Below are 25011 nucleotides of genomic sequence, written 5' to 3' on the forward strand. Positions count from 1 at the left end.
TATTTGCTCAACCTGTGGTCACCTGGTAAGTATTGATGGGTACTTGCTTGTATCGGACCTCTCCCTTAAACAGCGTCTGTAAATGAAAATATTTGTGATGCTGTGGTTTAAAACCTATGTCAGCACTTAAACCATTTCTTTTGCTTTTGGTAAAGGTAGCACTGAATGGGTGGATATGTTACGCCTTAGTTTTTCTCAAGCTGAAACACGCTGCGAGTGAGGATAATGCATAAGGTATGGGAAAGCAAAATGATTTAAATCTTCAAACAGCGAACAAATCGGCATTTCCCAGTTTTCCTGAAGAAGATCCTAGGTCTAGGCACTAGAGCTTGGATTATGGCCCTTGCACTGGCACCATGAGTCCTATTTATGCCGTTTGCCCGTATTTTGGCAGATTTACAGAAAGGCCGTGCTATTTTTAGCTTTTTGAGAATAGAAACTAGGAAGTTTCAGTATGCACTTGTAACAACGCCATGGAAACCAAATTAATCCTGGTAAATGTTGTTATAGTTACCTTTGCATCTTCTAAACTGTTGCAAATATATTTTTTACTGTAATGCAAGCTCGTTTCAATGAACAAAGCCTATAATTGACTGTTTGTGTCGGCTGAACTTACCAGCCTAAGCAACTCTGTTCTGATCCGGTCCATCCCAAGAAGTATTGCTCAGCTGAGATGTGAACAAAGGGACGTTTATCTTGAATTTCCCAAGGGTGCCGTTTATTTGTCAGTGGGCTGGCACCGAGCGCTGGATAATTGATAAAGGTGAGCATCCCATTTATCATCACGACAATTAAAATAGGTTTGCTCTTTTGCTGTAGCTGTCAGCTAACATGCTGTTGGAATTCCCTGTTGGAATAAAAAGTTTGGATAATGCTTTGCTGTGAGCGCATAAATGAAAATACAACTAAAAATCCTTTCCACTCACAGAAGCACAGTTGTAGCTCATGTCTCCATACACCTAAAATGTAAAATTCTGAGAAATATTTGTATAGAAGAAGCGGCAGAGTGCTGCCACCGTCAGAGGCTGAATACCTTAGCCCCCGTTTGTCCCCCCAGTTGTATGTGGAGTGATATTCTTGCTGTCGTGATGAGCCACGGCAGGAATGCTTCTGCTGAAGTTTTTGTCAAAAATGACTGTTAGAAGTGCTAGACGAGACACCAGTAACTTTCTGGAGGTGGAGGATGTCTGAGTCAGTTATTTTCTATATCAGGAATTTATCCTGTTTTCATCAGGAAAATGCTTTTGTTGTCAGGAAAGTGGCCTGATGAAACAGAAGCACGTTACCGACATAAACTACTGAAATATCTGACTGTGTTTGAAAAGGGCTTGCATTACTTGACAGTTGGATGAAGCTACAGTATCTCGATTGTGCATGTAATCTATTTTCAGTGCATAAATGAGATTCAGGACGAAAACAGTCCGGGTAGATCTAGCTGGCGTGGGAGGGACCCCTCTAGTGTTGGCACAAGCCGACTTACAAGAGAAGCAGACTCTGGAAACCTTAAATTTTGCTCTTCCCCACACTGAAGTGCAGACTAAAGCAGGAGCCGAGAGCTTCGCCCCAGCTCAGCAGCGGCAGGAGCAGCACGAGCACGCGCCAGCTCAAGCTGAAGCTTTCCCTGGGCAGAGACCGAGCTGTGAACCCCCTACCCGCTCCTCACCAAACTGCCAGCTCACTAATTCTTACCCTTCCTCTCAATTACGCGTAAGCCTAATGGGAAATGATGTTTTTCACACTATTTGTTAGTGATGTAAAAATCTGGGTTGAAGAACTTGCTGGAATGAGCACTGGAGCTCTGCTTAATTAGCTGTGAAAATACAGGGTGTGACATAGTGTTTTAATTTTAATAAAACATCATGTCTGACTCTTTGTACAATAGCGAGTTCTTGAGGGAAACTCTAGCAGTTTGGTAAAATCCTAAGTGTGCCCTGTCTAGATGAAGCATCTTAATTCAAGTGCGTTGATTTATATAAAAAAAAACCTTCCACCTGGGTGGCATAAAACTGAGTCTGGAGTTGTACCCGCTGCTGTCTTAGCCGGGACGCAATGCACCCTGCCTAAGAGCATGGCAAACTGAATTAGCAGAAGAAAATGCAGTTTTGATTCAGAAGCCTTCCCTTATTTCCGAAACCAACCCCCCAAAACCTGCACCCTATGCCTAGTATCGAAGGAGCCCAGGAGGGGTTGTAGGGTGCTGTACTGTTTGCATTCAAATTCAGCCTCTGTTCCTAAACTGCCAGGGTATGAAATAGCTGTGCTTTCGCTAGTGATTCGCACCAAACTGCAGCGTCCAGACAAATACTTTGACCTCGCATTTAAGTGCGAGAGTGAGATCCCTTTGCTGCCCACCGCCTCTCTGTAGCAGTCGATAATATTGGGTGAAAACAGGGCGGTCTGGGAGAACAGGGGCGTACGGCAATTTAACACAATGGGAAAAGTAATAATGGGTCTTAGCTCATTTTGGAAGAGTCTTATTTAAATAATTAAATGAAAACAGCCCTTCCTGGAGAGGGGGCAGGAGGGGCAAAGCAGCCTCTGGACTCTGAGGTGGTGGAAGGGAGCTGGTAGAAGGGAGAATGTTCAGGTTTCTTTGGGAGAATTTGATGTTAGTGAGGGTGGATATACCTTTCTTCTGTCTCCTTCCACCATAACTGTGCACACGCTGTCTGTCCGTTCTGCGATGAGCTGGTGAGCCACTTTGCCGTGGAGAAGCGGTAGAACAGGAGTCTGCAATGAGACTGTCCTCAAAAGCAGTAATGTCAGTCCTGCCCCTGTAAACTGAGGAGCTCTGTGCGTCCGCACCTCAAACTCTTCATCGTCAAGCCAAGAACCACAACTTGAGCTTCTTTAGAGCCCAGGGTGATTGGTGACCGTGATCACAAAGCTGGAGAATGTTTCAGTTCAGAAGCTTTACAAGTCGAGTTAGGGGCTCGATGTCTAACAGATCCGATACGGCTTCCCCAAAGGGGACGTGAAGGAGCATAGCAGTTACAGAGTAGTCAGGTCATGGTCTTGCCGCTCCTGCTGAGCAGGATGAATCCTGCTTTGAGACCTCCAAACAGACGGGTCCGTTAGCAGTCTCGTTAATGGAAGCTGATGGTCAGCCCTATCGGAGACTGACTGTGGCTCTGCATGCAGAGCAGTACGGATTTGGGTGGGATGGAAGGGATTGAAGTGAAATAGTGGGTAATGATGAATCTGGAGCGGGCAGGAACTCATCTTTCACTTCATCTGCTTCTCGAACTACTGGTTTTGAGGTGGAATGACGGGAACTGCCAGACGTGGCTGATGATCCGGTATGTGTTCCTGGCAAACGGAGATGGCCGCCTTTATTTAAAAAAAAAAAAAAGGCAGCAATAAAATGAATGGCATAATAACATCGCGTTCCTAAGGCTATTTTTAGGCCACTGTTGCATTTAAAATCACAAAAGGTAGGCTGGGTGCAAAACGCAGGTAGTTGGAAAAAGTATTAAGTGAATATTGGGGGATTCGGAGCAAAGGGCAGCAAAGAACAAGCAAGGGGTGAAATCTTTCCACTCGGAGGAGAACAAGTTTCATCTCCGAGAACAAGTGCAACCACAGTCTCGCTGCACCTTTATTTGTTAGCAAACTGTCAGAGCTGGGGGTCAGGGCTTGTAGTAATGGAGCAACACTTTTTATCAAAGAAAAATGCCCAAAGTGCCGTCCCGTGGGATGCAGGCAGGCTCAGCACAGCCCCCCTGGTTAGGGCTTCATCCCAGTTCTGGGGTGAGCCTCTTGGCTCCTTTTCAAATATCTTTTTGGGTATGATTTTTTTCGGTTTGGAGGTTTGTTCTCAAATGAAGGTCTGGATCAGTGAGTTGGAAGCTGCTGCTGAGGCGGCTGACGTCACCCTGCAGCAGCAGCCGCTCTCCCGTTCTTCTGCAGCTGCCTTGGGCGAATCTGTTCAGAAGCGTGAACTGCCACCCTGCGCCCCGGGTGGGGGCTTAAATTGAGTCACCGTCGTGAAAATAAGATGGGTCGTATAGGAAGGGTTCGAGTGCTCACGCGTACACGCTCGTAGAGGCAGCAAGGATGCAATATGACGTGAAGACCATGCATCTTGCACCCAAATTCAACTCCCCCCCCCCCCTTTTTTCTTTTTCAAAGTTAGGTGGGGCTTGTGGACTGATGTTTAGCTTCTAAAATTTTCACAATAAGCATTATAAAAAGCTAGAATAGTATTACATTTGTGTCAGCTTTCTAGAAGAGGCTATAGAGGAAAACACGTAACTATAGATGGGTGAACATGAGAAAAAAATAAAGCAAAAATAGTGGATAAGCTGTTAAACAATGGAATCAATTCAGTAGGAGCAGTGTAGATGCCAGACCAGTATAGCTTTTGTAAAGGTAGCTCCTGCCAAGGCTTCATTCCTTGGTGAGCTTCCAAAGCGCAGCTCTGCCTAGACTTCCTTAGGCGCTTGGCCTGACATTGGTATTCTGCTCTGATACAGTTTTTAAAAAGAATGTACTCCGTGAGCTAAAGGTCAGGTACGTGGCAGAGCTCTCCTCGCTGCCCCGGAGCTTCCTGAAGATCGGAATGCTTCCGTGTGTCCGCTGCTATTCAACATGCTATTAGTGATCTGGAAAGAAGTATAAAATGATAATTTTCTAGATGCAGTGATAGGAGGGCTGCTGATGAACACTGATGGGAGAAGGACAGGTATATTGTTTATAATGCCAGGTACGGCTGGGCCTGTATAAAATAACCTCACGTGCAGTTCTTGCATCGTACGTGCATGCTGAAATAAAATCCAGGAGCAAAGGTGTGAAGAGGGGAAGGGTATACCCTGGGGAGCGATGCCTTTGGCAAGAATTTGGGGTTGCTGTAGGAAATCACACTGAATCACAGCTTCCAGGGAGACCCTGTGGCTTTCTGGAGAAGAGGGTTAGCCTTGTGAAGGGAGCACGTAGCCCTGGTGAAGCTAGTGTGAGAAGAGTTGCTTCCAGCTGTGTTGTTCGCGTTTGCAGGAGTCGCTGCAGCGTTGGGGAGGGTGCCCAGAAAAGCCGTGGGAGCCGCAGGGAGCGATGAGCCAAGAGCTGGTTTCAGCGGGGGGGGTCGAGGAGGTGATGAGGAGAGGTTGTCTAGTGTGTGCAAATGTATTTAGGAGAAGCTTATATTCAGCGATAGGGATTCTGGCTGGAATGTCAACCTACATACGCCTTGTCTGAGGACAGGAGTGAACTTTCGGCAGGGATCAAAGCGAGATGCTCGCGTTACTGATTTCTCTGTTGTATCTTGGTTGGCTCTCTCTCCGAAAGACACGTGTTAGCCAGAGGAGTCACTGGGTCAGCGTAGGAGTGCCTGAATGAAGCTGAGTTTTGCCATGTAAGAACCAGAGCAGGACGAATGGGTGGTCCCTGGTGTGCCTGAGGCTGAGCTGCTTCCTCCAGCGCTGCTGGTTTCTGCTTGAGCATTAGGCTGAGCCATCCACTAAGGCGGTCAGATGAGCTTTGGGCTGGGGTTTAGGAAATTCCCTCCTCATCGCCGTTTTCACTAGTATATATTAATGAATGACACTGGCAAAAAATCAGAAGGCACAAGATCCTGCAGAGCAGAGACACTGTAGAGGCTGTTTTCTGAGCCTTTGCATGGAATAACTTCGGTTTGAAGGAGGTCATCTGGTCTGACTGTGGGCTGCAACCCCGCAGAGATCTCCGCTTGTGCGGGACGACTGCGCGCCCCTGCTCAGGCTTGTGCCCGAGCCCTGGGGTGTCCCAGTGCAACCGCAGAGCTCCCGCAGAGGTCTGAGAACTTCTCTAAGCCCGTTTCTCAACTGGAGGAGCGAGCAGCCCGCAGGATCCCGGTCTGCGGTGCCGCGAGCAGGACGGTGCCCTGCCGACTCCCCGCCGGCAGCGGCGGTCCCTCCAGTGGGGACCAGTGTCTCGCTGTATGTTTGCGTAGCAGTCAGCACAGATGGGATTGGCTCCAGCAACATAAATAACTGTAATGGTATTACTCCTGTGGTTCGTGAGCCGCCCTATCTGGCCGGTGTTCCCTGTGGGATCTCCTACCTGTTAGCTTGTACACGCTGGGGCAAAGGAGACCAGACCTACTTCAGGACGTTGGCTTCTCCTCCTGCCAGACATCAGTAATGCAGCTGAGCTGTTCTGCTGCTCTTAGGCAGAACTTGGAGTGCACGTGCCCTGCCTGAGTTGTTGGAGGGCTGTGCTCGTCCTCGCCTCTATTTCCCTTTCCTCCCAGGGCTTATTTCACTGCTTATGATGCAGGTTTGCTTGAATGTTCATAGGAAAACTTACTAGAGACAAAGAGCTGTATCTCCTGCTCGGGGATTTCAGTTCATCAGTCACAGATTTCAGATTTTGGCCAATTTGATGGTTCTGGTTCCAGCCTTTGTGACAGGGTGTCGGGAGGTAAAAAGGTCTCACTCCATTTGTGTGCAGGGGTTGTGCTCGATCCCCGTATGCTTCACGAGCAAGGATACCTGTTTAGCAGAGGCTGTGATCAGCCTGACCCCGCAGTGGGAACAGAAGTCACCTGCCTGGCTGTGTCCACCTGATTCTGCTTCTGTCTACAGCGGGATGGGTTTAAAACACCGAACAAAGAAACCCCCACCAGCACCGGTGAAAAGATGGATCTTCTGTCTCAGTTCTCCTGGCTGGGATGGAAGATCTCCACTCTGTGCAGGGGAAATGGCATAATTGGTTTCCATTCTTTATCCCACAATCCTCACTTCAGTATGACGTGAGATTGTTTTTTTGGAAAAAAGCCCACAACACAACTTTAAATACCTTTGCAGTTAGTAGTTAGCTCACAACAAATCTGCTCCAAGTTTCAGATGAGCAGCACTGATTATCCAGAGCTCTAAAAATGTGTGACCATTTTGACCTTCTGCAAAAAAAGTATCAGGGAGCCTGAACTTGGGGTTTTTTGTTTGGTGTTGGTTTTTTTTTCCCCTGGAATTGGAGCGTGGGTACATGGACTGGTTTCACTGTTGCTTTTTACAGCAGCTTCAACTTGTATTCTCCTTGGGAATAGAAGTTGGATCTGGAATCTTTCTGCCTCTGCATGCGTGACGGTTGGGTGAGGGGCTACGATTGTCTCCCAGCAGAAGATTAGCACTGACCAAATACATTCAAACATTAACCTTGTGTTCTTGTTTTCAGTGGGACTTCTCCTCTTGCATGCCTGAATGCTATGTTACATACAAACTCCCGAGGGGAAGAGGGCATTTTCTATAAGGTCCCGGGGCGCATGGGAGTCTACACTCTCAAGGTAAGTGTCTTGGCTGGGGAATTTTGTTTGAATGCTCAGGTGACTTCTCTCCGTTTAAAAATATGCTGGATTAGGATAATCCTGAAGAGGGAACTACTCCTCAGTAGTGTGAACTGTGGCATAAACTTGCCCTCCAAATGCAAACACTATGTCTTCGTGCTTGCTAGCGAGCACCTGGGTGCTGAATGTACAACTGAAGGTGCTGGTTTCTATTCAGTGCTGTAGTTTGCAGATATTAATTACTATCCCAGAAATGAAAGAGCAATTAAAACTGTAATGAAATTTTAAGCTTAAAAGGGTGACTTCATCTTCACTGATCTCAACTCGTATCTAGAAATGAAAAATTACCTTCTCCTCAGTCTGTTAACAGTAGGCAGAGAACATTTGTAGGGGAAAAGTGTGGATTCCTTGATTTATCTGATCAACATCTTTAAAAATAATCTTTATTTGAAACCTTTTTCCCCAGTTAAACTACTAGAAGGAAGCCAGCTCACACTGTTCTTGATTTTCTGTAAATCCGAACCTGAAGGCTGTGCCGTAAGACAGGATTCCTCTCCCTTCTCGTAGACCCCTCCAGTGTAGGTGTCCCTGCTGGAACCAGTTTCCTTGTCTCACTCTATGCTTGATAGAGATAATAACTTCTAATATGAGATTCATCTCGTACTGAAATATTCAAAATGTATGAGAAACTAGTGCCAGTTAGATAACTGGGGGAATTGACTAAGAATTGCCCAGAGAAAGATGTCCTCATTGTCATTGTCAAAAATTTAGCAAAGTTGAATCCCATTCTCCCTGTCTCCTCCCTCCACCCTGTAAACTGGGAAAGCACATTTTTCCTTGAGTACTTGTGTATAATGTGACAGCAGAGGACATCCCTTTGGGTGCCGTGCATTGGTGCTGATGTGCCATCAGAGTAAAACATCTTCAGAGCTTCCAAAAATTCCGTTGGAAGACAGCTGGCAAACTTCTTTCTTTGAACATTGCTGTACCAAGCAGAGGTTGACCTGATTTCAGTGCGTCTAAGTACGTAAAACACCGTTTTGATAAAATGGGCTTTTAAGATAAGGACTATCAGAGATACAACCAACAATGAAGGGAAGGTAGTTAGCTGTTTGCTGATGAACTGGACTAATTCTTGCACCATTTGTTTCACTACAGAAAAGTATAAAGTTTTACATTTTAGGAATAAAGAGCGCAGATCCTAAATCCAGGCTGGGAAAGCAGTGTTTTGTCGGAACGTTATGACTCGGGACAAGGTTTAGATCTGGTAGTAGACAAGTAATTGAGTCGTTGTCAGTGAATTCTGTGTCATGATGTGGCAAAGCCATGCTGAACAGTTTCAGAGCAGAACAAAATAATTCAAGATGGGAAAAAAAAAAAGTCCCTTTTGAAAGATTGCGAGCACGCTCTTAGTGGGGTAGATCATAAGCAAACTTAATGTCTAGAGATTAAATCTAAGCAAAGTCAAGTTGAAGTATTCATTTGAGCAACAAAACAGACTGACTGAGTTACTGTGGTAGTTCGGTTTGTTTGTTTTGCTCATGAGATCTGCAAGTTAAGAATGATTGTATTTCCTAATGTTAAGCTTCAGCAAAACTCCAGTATTATTTAACTCAATATAGGAGTAAGCTGATTAAATGTCATGATTTGTATTAATTAGGAGGCTAGACTAGCTGCTGAGTTAGTCCAAAGGCACAGCGTGTCCTGTGTATCTAAAGACACGTCAGTTTTGTTGTCATCTTTCCTTCCTTGGGGCTGTGTAGTCTGGAGGTGGTAACTTGCACAGAGCAGCGAGAAACCCCGTATGCCGGGAAAGAGGGAGATGTGGAGCCCCGCTGCACCAATCCCAGGTCCTCTTTGCCATGTTCAGTCCCGGCGCAGTGCCAGGAGGAGCCTGGGAATTGTGAAGGTGATGGTTAAATGAGAAATCCTTTGGAAGATCCATGATTAACAAAACATGATGGCGTACGTAGCAATTAGAAGTAGAAAGCTTTGAAGAACAGGGCTGACCGTTCCCCAGGCGATGCGTTGTTACACCGCAGCGCAGAGGAGGAGAGCCAGGTGGCCAGTAAATCACACTTCCTAAAAGAGAAAGCTTACGGTGAAATACTTGGTGAGTGAAGCGAAGTTGCACTTCCATTTTTGCTGGCTCACTGAACTGGGTTACAGTGTCGCTGAACTGAGTAGTAAGGGGTAAGTAGTAAGGAGACTGGGAGGCTGCTGGGATCTTCCTTTACTTTTTTTGTTAGACTTGATGATAAAGAGAGGTAAAACAGATAAGAGACTCATAACCAAGGAGTATGTCAGGTCTGTGAAATAACGTTCAAAGGATTAGCTGTTTCTGGAGGTGTTTGCCTAGTGCTGGTGGCCAGTAGATGCTCCAGAGGAGAATTCCTAGTGGCAGCTGGCAATTGAACTAGATTTCACATTAATTTTTATTAATGTGATTTTATTGTTCCTCTCTTTTGTCCCTTTGTTTCCAACTACCTAATCATCTCCTTTCCCCAAACCTTGTCTAATTATAGTAGTCAGAAGTGATTTGCAGCGCACCGAGCCCTCCGTGTCTCAGTGATGAGTGTCTTCACGGTGGTGACCAGGTACTCTCCCAAAGCAGAGCACACAGGGCATGGTTTGCAGTTCTCAAGAAATGCGACTGCTTTCTTGACTAAGCTGCAAAGGTTTGTTTAAGGACTGGTGCCGTCAGGTCCTGAGCTGATGGACAGGCTTCGTCTTCTGCTGGGTGCAGTGTATTTTTGGCAGCAGCAAGCAGGGTGGATGTTGGGGGTGTACAACTTCGGACACGCTCATGCTTGACAGTAACAATACAAACAGCAAACCGAATCCCAAAATTACTGTTTCAGCAGTCTAGAGATAGTAGCCAAGCTTTGCATGGGGAGAGGGAAGCAAAGAATAACGCTTCATCTCTTTAAAAATGATGAGATGCTCCGGACTTGCTGTGCTGCTGAAGGGACGCGTAGCACCCCAAGTCAGCCAGCACTGCTCTGCGGGGGCAGCTCTGCATCTCGAGGCGAGCTGCGTTTGCCCGAATGAGGATGTGTTGGTCACTTCTTGTACAGCCTGAACAGTCTGCTGGTCCCCTGGGGAAAACAACTCCAAGTACTCCTACATACTACAGAATCAAAGAAATTACCATGACCTTTAAATACTTGTCGCAAAAGTGCTGAATTTCTGGTAACTTCTGGTATTTGAATTTCTTGCAATTGGTATTTTTCATGGTTTGCGAAGGCCGCGTGTACTTGGTGAGCTTTGGGGGTCTGATTTTGTTTCTTTCCCCCAGGTGTGTCCTCCCCCACCCCTTTCCCCTCAACTTTCCTTTATAAGCTTTGCATCATCCCACAGCTTCCCCCCACCCCCAATATCCCAAATCCTCATTTTCCTCCGTTTCCCCATCGTACTACTTAAAAAGTTCTTGTTGGCCCTTTCCAGAGCTATGCTGGAGGGTCCCATCGGTTAGTGGCTGGAGCCTTTTGGTCTTTGGCGTTGTCTCTGGTACCCCCTGCTTAACCAGACTGTGTGTCTATATATTTTTGTTTATTGCTTCCCCGCGTACTTTGCACTGAAAAGACCCATGACTGGATAACATTAGCGAGGCCAACGCTCTCAACTTCCGTGGACGTTTGTAGGATTTAGACTGGAAGTTGATGTGCTGATGCTGAGAAACTGGAGTCATTTTGGCAGGAGATCAAGGAAGAAAAGATCAAAGAAGTAAAAAAAGTAAAATAGGAAGAATCTGAACAAAACCATTATGTGAGGCGCACACGCGTTGTATATATTTGTCTTAGACTTTTTTCAGTTCTGGATGCCCTTGTTTCTCTCTTGGATTCCTTTGCATCACTGCCATCGAGGTGGGGATGCCGGGGGGTCTTTGCCCGAGGCGGGTCGCGGAGCGGCTGCAGATGCTCCCTTGTGCCCCTCCTCCAGCCGCGCTTGCTCTCGGTGCAGCCCGCGAGCTCCCCGTCCCACGGCACGGCAGCAGCCACGCGGCCCCTGCTTGCGCTGAGGTTTGCCTTTTTCCCAGCGACCACCAGCCGTGCCGAGTTGCTGCAAGGCGCGCTGTGGGAAGTCCAGTACGTCTGTTCGCGGACCTTCACGTAGACCTCTCACCCCAGCTGTGTTTTTATGCTTGATGATTTCCAAGCATGTTTCTGCCTGCCATCTTCAGGTTTCTTGGTCCCAAATTCACTGCTAATGCTGAATATGAAATAGCGTCTGCCCCTGTTTGGATGATGGTGTTGTAGTTCTGCCCTCGTGCATTTACCTTTGAATTTTTCTATGCTATGCGGAGAATTTGCTGTTCACCAGCAGCCTGGAAGATTCCAGTCTGGAGGAATATTTTTAACGTAATACTTGGAGAAGTCTGACTAGTTCAACTTTTACCGCAGATACTAAAACCAGTGCACGCCATCTTACCAGATGCATTTATAGGACTGATAGCTAAGAGACCAAATTCTATTTGATTATTGAGTATGGGTCACTGAAAGGAATAAGTTCACTTATTGAAAAAAGAATAAGTGTAGTGTTATATATATAGAACTGCAGAAGACGGTTCTGCAGTTGAGACTTCACTTCTGCTTCGAGAGCAGAACTTGCAATAGGGTGAGCTGCAGGTGCATGCAGGAGTTGATGTTAATGGAGATCTTACACTGACGTCTTGCATGGAAATTTGGAGAGAACGCAGGATCCACAGTGCAGACAGGACGCTGCGTCAGAAGGTACTGGTGAAAACCTTTCACAGGTAGGAAGAGGCCCAGCTGGAAGGGGAGCCACTGACATTGTATGGGCTTTGTGAGCTAATGGGGCTGCTCTCTGCGGAAGCAAGGGGAGGTTGGAATCGCAGGGTGGTGGTGGTGGGAAGGGACCTCTGGAGATCGTCGAGTCCAACCCGCTGTTTAATGCAGGGTCAGCTAGAGCAGGCAGCTCAGGACCGTGTCCAGTCATGGTCTAGTCTTGAATTCCCACAAGGATGGAGACTTCCCCAGGTTCTCTGGGAACCTGTTCCAGCGTTTCATCGTTCTTGCAGCGAAGAAGTTTTTCCTTACGTAGAAGTGGAATTCATGTGTTTCAGTTTGTGCCTGTTGCCTCTCACCCTTTCTCTGGGCATTGCTGAGAAGAGTCTGGCTCGGTCATCCTTACCTCCTTCCACCAGAAATGCCAAGTCAGGAAAAGCCAAGAACTCCCGGCTTTCCAGCTGCCTGTGTGTTCCTCCTTGCCCGGCGGGAGGTGAAGGCCCCCCACGCCGAGGCGTCATCTTCTCTCGGGAAAAGACTTTGAAAGAGACGTCCTGAAAAAGCTGAAATAGATAAATGTGTAATTACTGCATCTCAGGTGACTGAATTATCTTTCCAAAGGTTAAGCTATAAAGCAGCTTTAATGAAGGGACTGTCGGCATTAGGGATACGCAAGCTTAATCATTGTCAACTTTGGTGACGTCTGATATACATAGAAAGATTTCTTCCTGCTCTTGGTGATATCTTCTCTTCCATTGTGGCTTACAAGTAACTTCGGGTGTGCTTACAAGTAACTTTTGGTGTGCAGTTAAAAGAACTTTATTTCTAAAGTGCAGGATGAAAATACAATTGAATATCTGAACCTATTAGTTCACCTTGCTGATGGAAGAAATCTGCAATTAATTAAATGGATCACACTTGTGTTGTCTTAAGTACTTTTTGGCCTTACATGTGGAACTTAGTCATAGCTCTAATTTCAGGGAAAGGACAAGAAATCATTTGGCTTCAGTTGAAGGGAGAGGTGTTTTAATTTATTCTTCTGTTAATACCCGCTGGAAAGGACTTTTTGCCATCTGATGCACACAGACCAGTTCCTTTGTGCAGCTGTTAGAACCACTGTCCTGTGTGCCTTGTACAGTAAACATTTAAAGTTTCAGTTGCGAGGAATTCAGGACGATAGCATAATTTCAGGTATGTCGTATGACTCGGCCGAGGTGATGGGACAGAACCAGAGGAGCGGGGACGGGGGTGGCTGGTGTCAGGTGGGGATGAATCACGGAATCATTACGGTTGGAGAAGACCTGTAAGATCAAGTCCAACCATCAACCCAACACCACCGTGCCCACTAAACCATGTCCCGAACGAGCTGGTGCCTCTGGCCGTTGGCCTCCCCGTCTTGGCTCAGCGCCTCTGCGAGGTGTCCAGAGCGGTTTTGGGTGGTTGGATGGTGGTGATGTTAACGACCACAACTGAAGACCTCATCAGCAGGGAACAGTTTGTTGTCACTAATTAGCACTAATCTGCAGTGTAGGTTAAAACCGGAATCCGGTGGGATAATCACTAGAGGGCAGTCTGGCTTTAGCTGTGGACAGGGTGAAAGCCGCTGCTGGTTCCCGGCTGGCTGTTATCCACCTAAAACCACGTAGGTGAATGCACATGAACCCGCTGCCGCAGCCTTTGGCAGCGCAGGCGTTTCACCACACAGAAACTTCTCCGGTTTTGTAAGGATCTGTGCCGGCAGGTCGGGGCCACTGGGGACCTGGTTGGAAAAATAACGTTACCGGGGACCGTGAGACACTGAGCCATCAAACTGGTTTTCTTCTGTCATGAAGCGCAAAAAATGACTGGATTTCTCGTAAAGTGGGAGTGTATTGGGGTTGGTGATTAGGGATGGAGAAGAAGTTAAGGAAGAGCATCCCTGCAACCTGATGACGTGCCAGCTGGGGCTGTGTTAAGTATTTTATACGGACTCACAGAGGGCAATGTGCATGTTTGAGGCCAGTGGCTAAGCGGTTCTGATGTTGTTCTGAAGCATTAAAAAAAAATAATCCACAATCAGTGCTTGGTAAATAAAAAAACCTGCTACTTTTAGGAATTTTGTTAATTGGGAGAATTTTCTGTAGAGTGGATAACTATATGGGTTTTTTTCCATTTGCAGAAGGATGTTCCAGACGGGTTGAAGGAGCTCTCCGATGGCTCAGAGGAGAGCAGCGATGCCCAGTCTGACACTCAGAGCTCTGAGAACAACAGCAGCAGCAGCACCAGCAGCGACGGGTGCAGTAACAAAGACGGGAAGAAAAGCAGATGGAAAAGGAAAGGTAATTCTCCTTTTCAGGAGCGATGATTTTACCATGGTCTGTGTCTGTGAAGGACTTGGAGGTTTTTATCTGTCACATCTGTTGCCTGATAAAGACAGGCTGTTACAGTGGCCTAAAATCTGCCGTTACCATTTGTGCTTATGGATTGAACTGGTGACGCAAGTGCTGATTTACTGTTTTGGGAACCCAAGGGGAGAAGGTACCTGTAATAAGTGTCTGTATTTAAGGCCTTGCCACAATTCACAGACCAGCACACTGTGCTGCACACCCAGGAACAGCGCATCTGTTCCTTCCTGAGCACAGGAATGAGGTTAAAGCCTGTTATGTGACCTGATGGGTCCCGTAGGGCTTGGGCTTGAGCCACTGTGCTCTTCTGTCCTGTTCTGGACTCCTTTCCCCCATAAACCAGACAGTATTTAGTTATTCAGTACTGCTGAATACTAAATCTTTCATAACCTTAGCTAAGGCAGTAAAGTGCTGGTTTTTGCTCCACTGCTGATCTGGGTGGCTGCTCAGGTTGCATGGTTCAGCAGTGTTTCGAGGATATCCAGATTCTGGATTTGCTACAGAAGAATGTTTTTGGTAGTGCGAGAGTACCAAGCAGAGGAAATAGTGGCTTTCACTCGGTTTTGAATCCTGATGTCTTTGCCACCCTGAGAGGCGATGTATCTTGTCAGATATCATGCTGTCTTCAGGAACAGCGGGAATCAGCACCTCTCAGCCAATGTGTTATAACATTTACATCCTGTATTAGGAATAAACTGAAGTTCCCATCTTGCCCGCCTCTAGTTTCAGCAACCATCCGTTTGACCAGTGTTGTCTGAATTCTTTCCTCCTTCAAAATGCTGTTCGGATATCTGCTTGTCTGCTTAGATGCTATGAGCTGAATTAGTTAAAAAAAAAGCTGTAATAAAATGTGAGGATGCGACATACCCTGTTCTCTGAGTTGGGGAGAGTCTATTCGCTATAGTCTGTTATTCTCTGTTAAAAGTGAGTATGCTTCGTAACTCACGGCTTTTTAAGAAGTGTGAAGTCCTTCCTTCAGGCAGAGGTAGCAGGCTGCAGCTCTGGATGTTCCTGCAGAGCTGTTGGTGCAGCTGCTGATGCTGCAAACTTACCCTTCAATCCGATCCTTTCCTTTTTCCTTTTCCCTTTTCTCCTCAGTCATGCACATGGTATCTTGGCTGAAATGAAACACTATTTAAAACTTACTTCCAGTGCGATAGGATACCTGAGTGGAAGCACGTGAGAGGCTTTCTAAAGTGGTTAAAGACTTGCAATAACCGGTGGGGTCAGCTGAAACCCTTCCATCGGTGGGAAGGTTTACGCTGGGAAGTCATGGAATGAGAACGTGCTCTTACTGTACGGGTGCGTGAGGCTCACGTGGACCAGACCCTGCCTGGAGCTTTCTCTGGAGTCACAATGCAAATCACAAAAGTAGAAGTATTACGTAGAATTTTAAGCATTTAAAGCACCATGAAAGTACAAAATGTTAAAAAAAACTTAGAAGTAAGACTTGACTCCAAATTCATCCTTTGAAAGGAAAGCTAGAGAAGGTCTGGCCAAAATATTTTCACTTCTAAGAAATCCTCCCAAAATATTTGGTCAGTAAGGGTTTGGGGTTTTTTTGTTACTTTGCCTACACCTCCAATGTTACGATATTATGTAAAAACCTGCAGGGGAACTTGTAAAACATATGTCTTTTAGAGGGATCTTCGTGTAGAAATACGTGTATACATTCTACGTAGAAGTTTTATATACTACGTTGCCGAATGGCTGCAGAGGCAGGAGGGTGTGTGCTTTAGGAACCCAGGTGAGAAGGAAGGGAAATCTTACCCTGAAACAGCTGTCAAAAGGTACCCAACACTCAAAAGCAAACAAGGTGAGGATAATGGTTTCAGTATCAATACAAAAAAGGAATTTTGCTCCTCTTTGTTGTCGGGTACTGATGATTTTTCTTAGGAGTGGCATTTTGACCTTTAGCGTAAAGGTCATATTTTCATAGGTTTTAATGCAGTGAAAATCATGAACTTAGAGTGATCAGTAAATTAGAAATGAGCGGTGAATTAGAAAAGTAATTCTGGTCAGTAGTGTTACCGAGTGTTTCCCTTCCGCTCAAATGCCCTCCCTCGAGGATTGTGTTCCTTCGGGTGGGCAACTCCTAATGATTAACGAACATACCTCTTGGTGTCACACCAAGGCATTACCAGGTTGCGCGGGGAAATGGCTTTCTCCTTAAGCTTCCCTTTAAGAAACTTGTGAAAAACAACGTGCTCGTTTGCTAAAGCAGGGATGGCTTCTCTGGGCAATGAATTTTTGGAGCTGCAGATGTACAGAGCTGCTTCTGGACTAAGAGGGGTTCAGTGGAGCCTGCAGCTGCCTGGATTTCACCCGCACTGACAGGGTACGACAGGAGTGATGACCGAAGCACGTCCTTTTTGTATTTACAATTCGGATTAAATCCCGCAAGCTGGCTGGCAGCGTACTGCATCTATAGGTGAATCTCTCCCAGTCTACACGTGCCACCAACTGCTGCCTGGGAAGTGCATCCCATGCATCGGCGCTGCAGGGTCTGTAGTGACCGCAGGCAGAGCTGCTCCACCTCACGGGGTGTTTTTATTGCCTCCGTGCTTCATTTCTTATCGTTACATGAGAGCAGGTAGCTGTGGTTGATCTTCCTGAGACAGCCAGATGCCAGAATACATACAGTCCCATGTTGTTTTACCCTCCCGGGCACTAAAATCTCCTGTCCCCTGTAGCTTTCACTTTTGCTGCTGCTGGCAGAGGTGAGCTGGTAGTGACTTATGAGACGGGTTTTTAGCAGCCTGGTTGTTCACAAGCAGAGGATAGGACTGCTCATCTCGCTACCTGCCGGAGTGCCACGTTTCAGCTGTCAGGGTAAGGCATACAGAGAAATAAAGCACCCTTGGGAGACACGGAGCCATAGGCTGTGTTCAGTCCGAAATACTGAAACACCATGGACAGGCGGGAGGGAGTTCTCCCACAGCGAAACGTACCTTTACGCTGGGGAACGGGTCAAAAGCCGGGGTACGTGGTACGTCGGAGCACGTCGTTGGATGGTTCCTGCGTGGTGGAAGTCAGAACGTATCTTTAACCAATAAACCAAGTGGTTGTGCTGCAGAGTTGTTGCCAGCGGGCAGAAGGACGTTACCCTCGCTTCGTCTGAGGTCTTCTGCTGCAGTACAGCTCGCCCTCCACCTTCGTCTGTCTTGGGTCACAGTAGGATCAAGAAATGGGTGGTTAAAATATACTTGCCCATGTTGCGCTGTGAAGGCAAAGCGATGTTTCTGGATGTATTTAGGTCTCAGAGCCCAGTTGCCAAAGATGACAACATACATTTCGTGCTTCAGAACATAAACCAACCGTGAGTTGCTTTGCACTGACCATTCCCTGGTGAAATTAAAGTTTTTCTTAATGTATACTGTAACTGCGTGTCCTGCTCCCCGCTGCCTTCTCCAGACAGGACGCCGTGTTTGCACCCTTTGGAAGGAGCGGGGTGAGGGGCGTATAATGACTTACTTCTCCTCGACGCAGCTCGAGTGATGTGCTGAGCATCTCTGCTACTTCCCTTGCGAGGAACGAGCTAAGTCGACTGAGAGGGAAAGAAGAAAGGATTTATTTGAATGCTGGTGTTATTAGAGCCGAGATGAAACCTCTCTTCTTTGCAGTCAACTTTCCTCACTTTTCCATGTTAAAAGAAAGTGCTTTCTTTTAAATACTAAGTGGTAGAGGCTGTCCTGAACAAGAAAAACATGACGGGCAGCGAGACATGTTTGTTTGTATTGTACCGTATACCATGTTGCTTTTCTTTTCAGCATTACGTTGATTTTTCTTTTTCTTGGGGGCTACCAAGACTGTCTAGAAGATGACAATAAAATAAATATTCTGGTTGGTTGGTAGCAGAGCACGATGTGCCTCACGTCTCAGAGCAAACCTGACTTCATTACTAGCCATGACACTTCTCTTATTTAAGCTGCGTGAATGGCTTTTAAAAGCTGCAGTCGTGACTGTGTTGAAAATAGGGATGCTTTTCTAAGGAAAACAAATCATGGAGACTTGTTCCAGAGCAATACAGCCTTTGTGTGCCTGCCAGCAGTGCTCCACACCCGGGTGCAGCAGCTCCCACAGCACTTGGAACACTTGGAAACAAGGCGGTGTAGCAGGACCCGTGAGGAGAGCCGCGGGAGAACTGGTGCAAGGCTTTGGGACGACAGAGCCGGGACTCACAGATGATCTTGGTTATCCTTATTTCATTTTCTGACTCTCTTTCAGTTATACTGTATCTTCTTTTAAGACCAGTGGGTGGAAATGCCCATACGCTTCAAAACACACGTGTTCTGTGAATACACAGGATGATGTCTGTCCTCTCTTTTATTTTCTAAGGACTCTTAACATTTTCTTGCTTATTCCTTTCCATCTTATTTTGCAAGTCTTCGCTTTTTTGACCGTTGATGAGCACTGCATTGATGTTTCCATCTGTGGTAGCTCTGGGATCCTTTCCCTGAGCAGCAATAGCTGTTTAGAGTTGTTCTTCCCTTTGGTCATTACGTTGCCTTTTATCTTCTCTGAGTTGTATCTGCTGTTTTAGTGCCCCTTCACGACGGACGGTGAGGTCCGTTTGCAGTTCTCTGCAATCAGGTTTAATTTTCTCTTACGCAGAGTAACTTCTTATGCTAGCAAGCCGTGTCTCACTGCAGACCATGTATGTTGGATGGCGTGGGTGGTAGCGCGCTTCCTTGGACACCCCACCGGTACCCCCCGCCACGGGGAAACCTAGCTGCTTCTACCTCCTGTTAAATGGAATCAGTTATTCATCTGCAGGATTTAAAGATCTGCAAGATTTAAAGTAGACTCCTTTACTCTGTTCCTAAAGCAGGCAAGTTTATTTCTAAATCTTGAGTCATATTTGATACGTGATAAGCGATTTCTCTAGGAATCTGTTATGGCTTATTTAAATGATGCTTTTGCCACTGGCACATGTTTTGCCCTTTCAGATGCTCCTTTTAATTTCTTTTTAACTTGTTTCTGTGTTTTAGTGTGGTTCTTTTTATGAAGTTGGGTATTGCTCTGATGCTGCATATGACCTTTTTTTAGAAATTTCCTTGTAAATATAAATGTTTTCTGTAATTAAAAAAGCAAAAAACAAAACCCCAACACTACTTAATTCAGCTAGAAGTCAGAAGCTTCATGCAAGAATAAAATTTTCTGGCCTACATTACACAAAAGAACATTCAAAGGTATAAATAAGTTACCTGGTACTTTGCTCTTGAAAAGGTTTTGATATAGGGGGGTTGGGTTTTTTAAGCAATTTGGGTAAGACTGAAGCTGTAAGTGCATTGTACTATTATATTATGAGAGGAGGTGAGCAACCTTTTGGTTTTATGGGTGTTGTAGGACAATGATGATACGCTGTCCTGCTGAAATCTGTGCTCGTGGATTCTGGCGTGACCTTCAGGCATGTGTGAAGACTGAGATTTTGCTTTGTGGTGGGGAGGATAGAAATATGTACATATGTTTCTTTGCATAGGTCCTCGCTAAATGAGCTGCTCTCATCTAAAATACAGTCTTTTGTTTCTCTTAACCTGTGGATGGTTGGTTTTGCATTACACACATGCAGAGCCTGGAATATCAGCTGAATTTCACCAAGAAAAGGTGAATCCTGCCAGTTCCAGGCACCCCTCCTCCTGTTGCGGGTCGGAGCCCAGTGGGACCGGGGCGAGCCTGCTGCAGCCGGCAGTGGGGTCCGTGGGGGGAGCAGAGGCACGAGCAGGAGCAGCCCATGCATCCAGCACGGCTGGCGGTGCCCCCCGAGCCACGCAGGTTAGCTCGGTTTGAGAAACGTGTGCTGTTGGTACCTTCTTTCTGATAAGCTCCCTCTTATGGCAAAATAAGAAAATGGGCTCGTGTGGCGTGGCCGTGCGTGTTATCCCTCTGCACGGCGGCAAATTCACCCACACCGGCAGATTTGCCCTGTTCAGCACCTGCTGATGCTGCTGTGTCAGTGATTCGCTGCAGGAAGGGAGCGACCGCGGCGGGGGATTTCCCCAAGGGCTTTTTGCTGTGCTAGCCATTTCTTGAGTTTTTGTTTTGCAGCGCATATTTCCTTTCTTTGTTATTCTCCCTTTCCTCTTTCTCGTCCTGCTGCCGTCAGCCGAGGCAGTGAGGCTGGAGAGCAGCGGTGCTGCTCCGCGTGGACTGTCCCCAGGTGCCAGCCCTGCCACCCCGCTCGCTGGGAGGCTCCCAAGCTCTTCAGGGATCCCTGGGGACTCTGGCAGCGCTTCTTCCCGATGAGCATATTGTTTTGGTATCCAAGAAGAAAGCAGTTTGGTTTTTTCGTTGTTTTTTTTAAAAGCTAGATAGTTTAGACTTGCTGCCACTCCGGTGCCCATTAAGCTCTGGTACTTTGAAGCATGTCTGATGAGCACCTTTCCAAAAGCAAAAATGGTACAGAAGCAGCAGTAGGAATGTCTTCTCTCTCAATCTTTCTCTTCCCCCCCCGCCCCTTAATGTAGGTTTTCTTTGGAGATTTAAAATGAAAGGACAAAAGATGAAAGAATTAGGCATGTTTGGTGCACTCAAATAAATAAATGCCATCAGACATCTGATGTTCGTTGTGAATTAGTTGTATCCTGACCACTTGGGACGGGACACTTGCTGTGTGTTACAGGTCTGTGTTGGTCCACGTGTTTCCTGAGGGATTTTAGAAGTACATGATGAAGGACATAAACAAAAGAGACTTCTTTGCAAAAAATGTCTTTAAAAAAAGAAAAGATACACTAACCTTCCAAAATCCTACAAATTTATGGTGCCGTTTTTCCTTCCAGGGCATGACTACCGAAGGGGAGGTTCGGGCAGAGCCAAGGCTCCGGTGTTAACGGCAGAGTTGGAGGCTTTCGTAGCAGAGCTTGGCACAGGGAGGCTGCTGGAGGGAAATAGTCAGTTCCTGAAGGATGCTTAATGGCAACAGATTTAAATTAACATCTGGATTCCTTCCGCCTTTCTCAGGAAGCTCGTTTGATACTTGGTGCAGCTGTGGCATGCAGTGGAGGAGCTATGAAGGCACCTGACGTGCGGGAGAGCGCCTTGTTTAGGGATTCTCAGTACAAGCCACCCCGATCAGGCAACAAATGGGAACCTGCTCATGTGTTCTGGGAAATTAAACGTGGCTGAACGTGAGGCTGATAGAATCATCTTCTGTTGCTAGCTACAGAAACCCGCATGCTTCTACCAAGCTGGTCGAATAGCGTGTCCAGAGTCGGGTGTGCCTATGATACTACCTTTTTTTAGGTTTGCAAACAAGGCTTGGCTCTTGATTTTGGTCTGGTTTTGAACTGTAGCTTTTAAAACTAATTTCATCCAAACTTAAATGAGTAGCTGGAGGGCTTACAAAGATCATTACGTCCCTGCTTTTCACAACAGTCAGTGGCTGGGAAGGGAGAGGAGGCACCGTACCTGCTCCAGCGGTGCATAAGGCTGTAGCTTGAACTCGTGCTTTAACAGGCGTGTGAGAATGCACGCGGGGATGCAGCTGCCCCAGCTGCAGGAGAAACTTCTGAAGCTTGCCTGTTTGCAGGCATTCAAATCAGTCGATGCCAGGACATAAATGTGCAGCAAATTGGACTCTGCTAGTTCTAGGTCTCGTTACCTAATCTTGCTGTGATAGCTCTCAGTCTTCTGTCACTACATAAGACACCTGGTTTATCTTCCCAGCCCCGTTTCTTGGCTGTAACGTAACTTTGCATGAAAACTAAATGATCCAAAACTGTTTAATGAGATAAAGTAAGGTACTATGATGGTAAATGGTTCAAAAAAATCTTTGCATGAAATGTTATTAAATTCTCGTATTTGTGAGGCATCTTTCTTAGGTCACACGCTGTTACTCATTGAGGGTTTAGAGACAGTAATTTTCACTACGTGGAACCCACACTTCTATCAGTTTTAAGTTTCTCGAAGTGCAGACCAGCTGTACTCCGAGAGCTGACAGTCTCAGAGACGTGTATATAAAAGAGTTGTGCCGTGAAGTTCACGGGGAGGAAAGTCTTCTTTCATTTTTAGTATTTCATTTACTTTATGCATCTGAAAAGATCCTTTTGGTTTCCTCCAGCAAAACCTGAAGTTTCATAATCTTGCTGTATGTAAAAGCTAACTTGCGTTGAATATCCAGGCAGTTGCCCTGAAAAGCATAATGAAAGTAGAAAGTGCAAACGGCTTCGGCTCACTCCCAGCCGTGGTTCATCTCCGAGTTCTGCAGTCAGGAACATTTGAAAGTGGAAGCGAATGAGTCTGCGCCTGGCAGAACCTCCTGGCAAGGACAGTTCTGACTTCGGGGGGAAGACGTGGCGTTGATGCTGGCAGCTCTCCTCCTCGGTGCCTCCATGCCTTTCACTGCCGTTTTCTTCTACAAGAGTAGAAGAGTTTCTGCTTCAAAATGAGTTTTATTTTTAGTTGGTACGTTTGTTAGCACTTCTTTAAAATAACTAGAAAGGCATTAAATTCCAATTAGAAAGATTCCTTCAGCGTTGAGCTGTGTAGCATCAGCTCTGGAATGCAGCACTCCTACACGGCCGCTTCCTGGACTGTCTGTGCGTACATGAAACACACAAAAGCCTCCTTCCTCATTTAAAAAAGAAATAATAAAAAAATCGAGTCACTTGAATGTAAGAATAGCCCAAATTCAGCCAGAATTGTCTTGTGGCATTGCTTGGCTGCTGGCCATGCTTTCACCCGCGTGATGTGTGAGATACGGTTGTCAGCATCCACCGAGCCCTTCGTAATTCGACCGATCCCGAGAGTCTCGGTAGGAAGCAGCGCTAGCACAGGGTGCTGCTTCTTTTTTTTTGTTGTTTGTTTGCAAGGATTGGGGAGGATAGTTTGATTGTGACAATACGGAATTGTGATAAAAATCAAGGAAGTGAAGGCACACGGGGGTAGACAGCGAACAGATGAGCTGTGCTCATATTATGTTGCTTTGACTTGAGCTCTTCGAGACTGCAGTTTAGCTTAACGTGACATTATTTTTGCTCATATACATATAAAACAGGAAGCGCATTCAGATAACATCAACAGCCACTTCCTTATATGTACAAAAATAAAGTGCTCTGACAGCAGCAAAACTGACACTTTGATTTTAGAAAGGATAGAAACCTTTGCGCGTTTGTAGACCCACATGGGCATTACACGGGGCCAATCAGGAGCACAGGGGAAAAAGTTTAAAAACAAGCCCCATGCGTTACTGCCTGTACGTCTGTGCGTGAGCAGAAGGCGGGAGGAAGCCAGGAGCAGCACTGGTTGCGGAGCTTAAGAAGCAGCAGCAATGTTCATGGAGCAGCTTTACGCAATTCCCCTTGAAGGTAAGGTGCGGTTGTTTCAGCAGGCAGCTGCGGCAGATGGTCGCTTTTGGGAACGAGGCGGGTGCTTTTCTGGCTGGGGTCCCTCTGTGCCCATCAGAGGTGAGACAGACACCTTTGCTTTGGCCTCTGAGCAGCTACTCGGCTGTTGTCTTTGGAGCTTGATGATAAAAACCAAAGCTTTTTTTGGATGCTCTACTTGTAAAAGGCAACTGCCAAGACTCCTTGGGTTCTGTGTTGTTTTAAATCATCCTGAAACTTAAAGTGTAAATGCCTCAATTCCGGGTGCTTTTATCACCATTTCGCTATAATAAGTTTTGTAGGACAACTTGCGGGCGGTTTGTTGTAATGCACTCCATGAACATGAAATACAGCTGCTCGGTGTCGTCGTCTGTGCGCGCACCTCATTGGAACACCTAGGGTTGTTTCTGAGCTCAAGGTTACTAACAAGTCTGTCCTTGTGGTGTCTGGAAGTAAAACATGTGTAACTCAGTCACGTTTCTGTGATCAGCTGCAAAGCTTCAGTTGACTGGAGTGGAACCATGATCAGTGCCCACACCTGGCTTTGCAAGCTGGTGCAAATAAATGAAAGGCAGTTGGTTCCAGTATAGAGCTCCCCAGACTTTCATGGCTTCTGACAAAGAAAATGGCTGTCAAAATCGGATTTTCCTATAATTTCTGCCATGTCCCTGGTGTACCCTTTCTAATCAGAGTCAGCCTGAAGGAGAAGGATCTTGTTTAGCTTCTGTAACTGACCCCTCCTGTGAGAGCCAGTGCAGTAAGAGGGCTCTCCCCTAGCAAAACCCAACCTAAGTTTGCTGTGTTAAAAAGGGGGAAAAAAAGGGAAAAAAAGGGAAAAAAAATCAGATGGTAAAGTGAACTTTAAGGGAAAAGGGGGAAACAAACTGGGCAAGATTATCGAGAATCCTCCGTTAGCCAACGATCAGCTTGTCTTGCATTTTTATACAACAGACACGTACTGGTGGGTCCCTCGTGGCTCCCAGGCAGGCAGAATTTTGTTCGACCAGATTAGTGTTCAAAGTGAAAAGTAACTATATTTGGCAAAATGTCATTTACTGAAAATAGATCAGGAGATTTTAGTAAGGTTAAAATAGGGTATCACCATAAACTCTTCTTAAATAGGACAGTGAAGGAAAATATCTGGAGTAATTGAACTTCTACACTATCTTCACTGCCCATGGCCCATACTTAGGAAAACAGGAGTAAGAAATAAAGGACTGTTCTATACCTGAAATCTTGTGCATTATCTTTTAGTATAGAGGAAAACCTTGGGAGTCTGGATGCACAGAAATACCAGC

The 25011-nt window shown here is 46.2% G+C and overlaps 1 protein-coding gene across 1 annotated transcript in view; it reads left to right on the forward strand.

The window, feature by feature from the left end:
- The window catches only part of ASXL2 (ASXL transcriptional regulator 2), a 118432-nt gene that overhangs the window by 45340 nt on the left and 48081 nt on the right, over positions 1 to 25011 (forward strand). Inside the window, 2 exon segments of the mRNA XM_059833402.1 lie at positions 7150 to 7258; positions 14165 to 14324. Coding sequence (XP_059689385.1) covers positions 7150 to 7258; positions 14165 to 14324 — 269 coding nt within the window.

This window comes from Gavia stellata, chromosome 2 (assembly GCF_030936135.1).
Source record: "Gavia stellata isolate bGavSte3 chromosome 2, bGavSte3.hap2, whole genome shotgun sequence".
NCBI classification, from domain to species: Eukaryota; Metazoa; Chordata; class Aves; order Gaviiformes; family Gaviidae; genus Gavia; species Gavia stellata.